General features: G+C 36.6%; 1 protein-coding gene across 1 annotated transcript; it reads left to right on the top strand.

Annotated features, from left to right (window-relative positions):
* Window positions 1–1,778: 1,778 nt before the first annotated feature.
* Window positions 1,779–2,246, top strand: Smp_066990 (putative 40s rRNA protein). The gene is made up of 2 exons (XM_018796737.1): window positions 1,779–2,002; window positions 2,036–2,246. The coding sequence occupies exons 1-2, from the start codon at window positions 1,835–1,837 to the stop codon at window positions 2,219–2,221; spliced, it is 354 nt and encodes a 117-aa protein (XP_018651849.1). The 5' UTR covers window positions 1,779–1,834; the 3' UTR covers window positions 2,222–2,246.
* The last annotated feature ends 275 nt before the right edge of the window (window positions 2,247–2,521 follow it).

Genomic DNA, 2,521 nt, shown 5'->3' with positions numbered 1-2,521 from the left:
AATGATTCAATGTAAACAGTTGTATGAAGTGTGAATATAATGAACCTCTTCATGAAATATTTTAAATATCATTACAGAATTATTCATGTATTTTTTAAAAGTGATCACCACTCAGTGATCAATCAATTGTAAACTAAATTACCTGCCACGTAAGTTACTTCAGTCTAGATGTATTTCTGTACACTGAATGCTACGTACTTCTTTTCCATGATTACCTGAACATTATGAGGTTTTGATTTCTGAAAATCAAAAGGATTCCGAAGCCTCTGAATTACTGTAAATCTGCTAGTTTAGAAGAAATTCGTTCTAAGATCATGTTAAGATTGATTATTTATGACCTCTTTGGATGGTGAAGCCAGAAAAAGCTAAAAACTGCCTTGTCGAAACACTTATGATACAGCATGTAGACCGAGCGGAGATCAAGCTTGTCCTACATAAACACATAATCATTTCGTCATTCAAAAGAGGAATTTATAAAATTAACTACCACATAAAATATGAAGGTAAATAACCCTGGCTTCTGGCTGTTATCTTTTCAGTCTAACAGTAGGCTTTTGGCCATCCGTTAACCTCAAACATTTGGATGCTACAATATTAAAGTAATGGACAAATCACTTCATTTTTCATACGCCTTACTCCATCCTAGGTCCCGAAACACTTATAAGTGTGAATGACAGGGAGTTCCTCTTTCTTAATCCCAAATGATACAAGTGGTAATTAGCTGTGAGAGAGATACCTCGTAATTTTCAGGTGGTTTTGAGATCATAATCTCCATTACATAAAAGCATTTGAAGTCACCATATGTGATACACTAGGAATTTCTTCCAAATGACATTATGTCGTCATTGTACAAAAACCGGTTTAAGGCTTCTTCTCAGACATTGGGTAGCCTAACTACGTCCTTTCTTCAAATAATTTTCAGCTTGTATCGAAAATTACAATGGGGGAAAATGAAGATCAAGCAAGAAGATACTCGAACTAAAAATCAAACTCTATTCATTTACCCTGGAGGCTTTAAACTTGCAGTATGTAAAATATAGAGGGATTGAAGGAATGTGATCGGGAATTATTATGTAAATCATAACCTTCTTCGCATCAACAGACTACCTCGATCAAGTAATATATTTAAAAGAGCATCCATTATCTGTAGAATACGGGCGACTTAAGTAAAATGTCGTGTTAGGATTTTCACCGCTAGAACCAGTTAGCTGTCAAATCTCCAAACAGAACAACTACCAGTGACACCTTTTACTGATTTTCTAGGAGCAGGCTCAATGTTTACCTCAGTTCCAGGGGTATTGATTTCAGATTACTATCCCCAAACCACTGTTAACTATATCAAGAAAATGAAGAAATTATAACTCTTAATAGCCAAGAATGCTCTCTCGGTATCTAGATGCAAGTTTCAAAGAGCAGACGATTCGTTCTTCTGGTTTACCATGATTTGATGTTTGTATTTTGAAATACCGATTTTTATAACAAGGTTCAATGGGACACTTTGTTGTAACATTTATTTACAGAAACTCAGATGGAAGCGTAAAAACGAGGTTTTTTAGGTTGAGAAATTCTCACAACCAAGGCTAATAAAAGATGGCCAGTATTCTGACACTCGAAACGAAACTTTGATAAACAATAGAGGTTCGGAAAATTCCGTCGACAAACTGTGATTATATTATTACTGCAGAATATAATAGTAAATAGAATTTTTCGCTCCCTCTTATAATTACTAGTAGTGATTGTTTACTACAAACTAGGATGCGATATTACACTGTGTTTTAGTCCTCCACTTTATTAAAGGCGGGCTAATCACTTGAGATCGTGTTTTTGTGCTGCAATGACAGAGAAGAAAGCAGATGTCCCGCAGTTGTCGACTAGGAACTGGGTTCGAGTTACATTGACAGCCGCAAGTGTCAAACCGCTTGAGAAAGTCACTGATGGTCTTATCAAGAAGGCGAAAGACCAAAATCTGAGGGTTAAGGGCCCTGTACGTATGCCAACAAAAGTAAGTGAATATTTCCTCTGAACTGCTTTCCAGGTCTTGCGAATCACTACGCGAAAAACACCATGTGGTGAGGGCTCAAAGACTTGGGATAGGTTCCAGTTTAGGATTCACAAGCGTGTAATTGACCTCCTGTCGACGGATGAAGCTACCCAGCAGCTGAAACACATATATCTAGAGCCTGGTGTTAACTGTGATGTTAAAGTCGCAGGAGATTTGTAATTTGTAATAAAGTTTTCTTAACGGACCTGTAGCTTGCTTTTTGCCCCAGAAGTATACCTTGAATGTCAAGCGATTGCAGTTATATTTATAAACATCAACTTTCTAGGTCGACTTAGCTTGTGATGATAATTGGTTATATTCATTTGTGCGAAAAGTGACGCAGAAACTTGTTACTTAATACTGCTAGCTCATGTCAGTTAGTCGTTACATTAAATTCCCAGCATTCACTATCTAGATCGATAAACGCTAATCATAACCATTTGGTTATTAGTCGTTGTGCTGGGTTGTTCTCATATATTC

This window comes from Schistosoma mansoni, chromosome 4 (genome assembly GCF_000237925.1).
Source record: "Schistosoma mansoni strain Puerto Rico chromosome 4, complete genome".
In the NCBI taxonomy this organism is placed as follows: Eukaryota; Metazoa; Platyhelminthes; class Trematoda; order Strigeidida; family Schistosomatidae; genus Schistosoma; species Schistosoma mansoni.
The sequence above is the reverse complement of the archived record's forward strand: the minus strand, read 5'-3'. Positions and strand labels throughout refer to the sequence as shown.

Bases quoted from the DNA above. Each gene is read 5' to 3' on its own strand.
- Smp_066990 (XM_018796737.1), top strand. From the start codon at position 1,835: ATGACAGAGAAGAAAGCAGATGTCCCGCAGTTGTCGACTAGGAACTGG. The intron at 2,003-2,035 runs GTAAGTGAATAT...ACTGCTTTCCAG, and splicing joins CTGTACGTATGCCAACAAAA to GTCTTGCGAATCACTACGCG.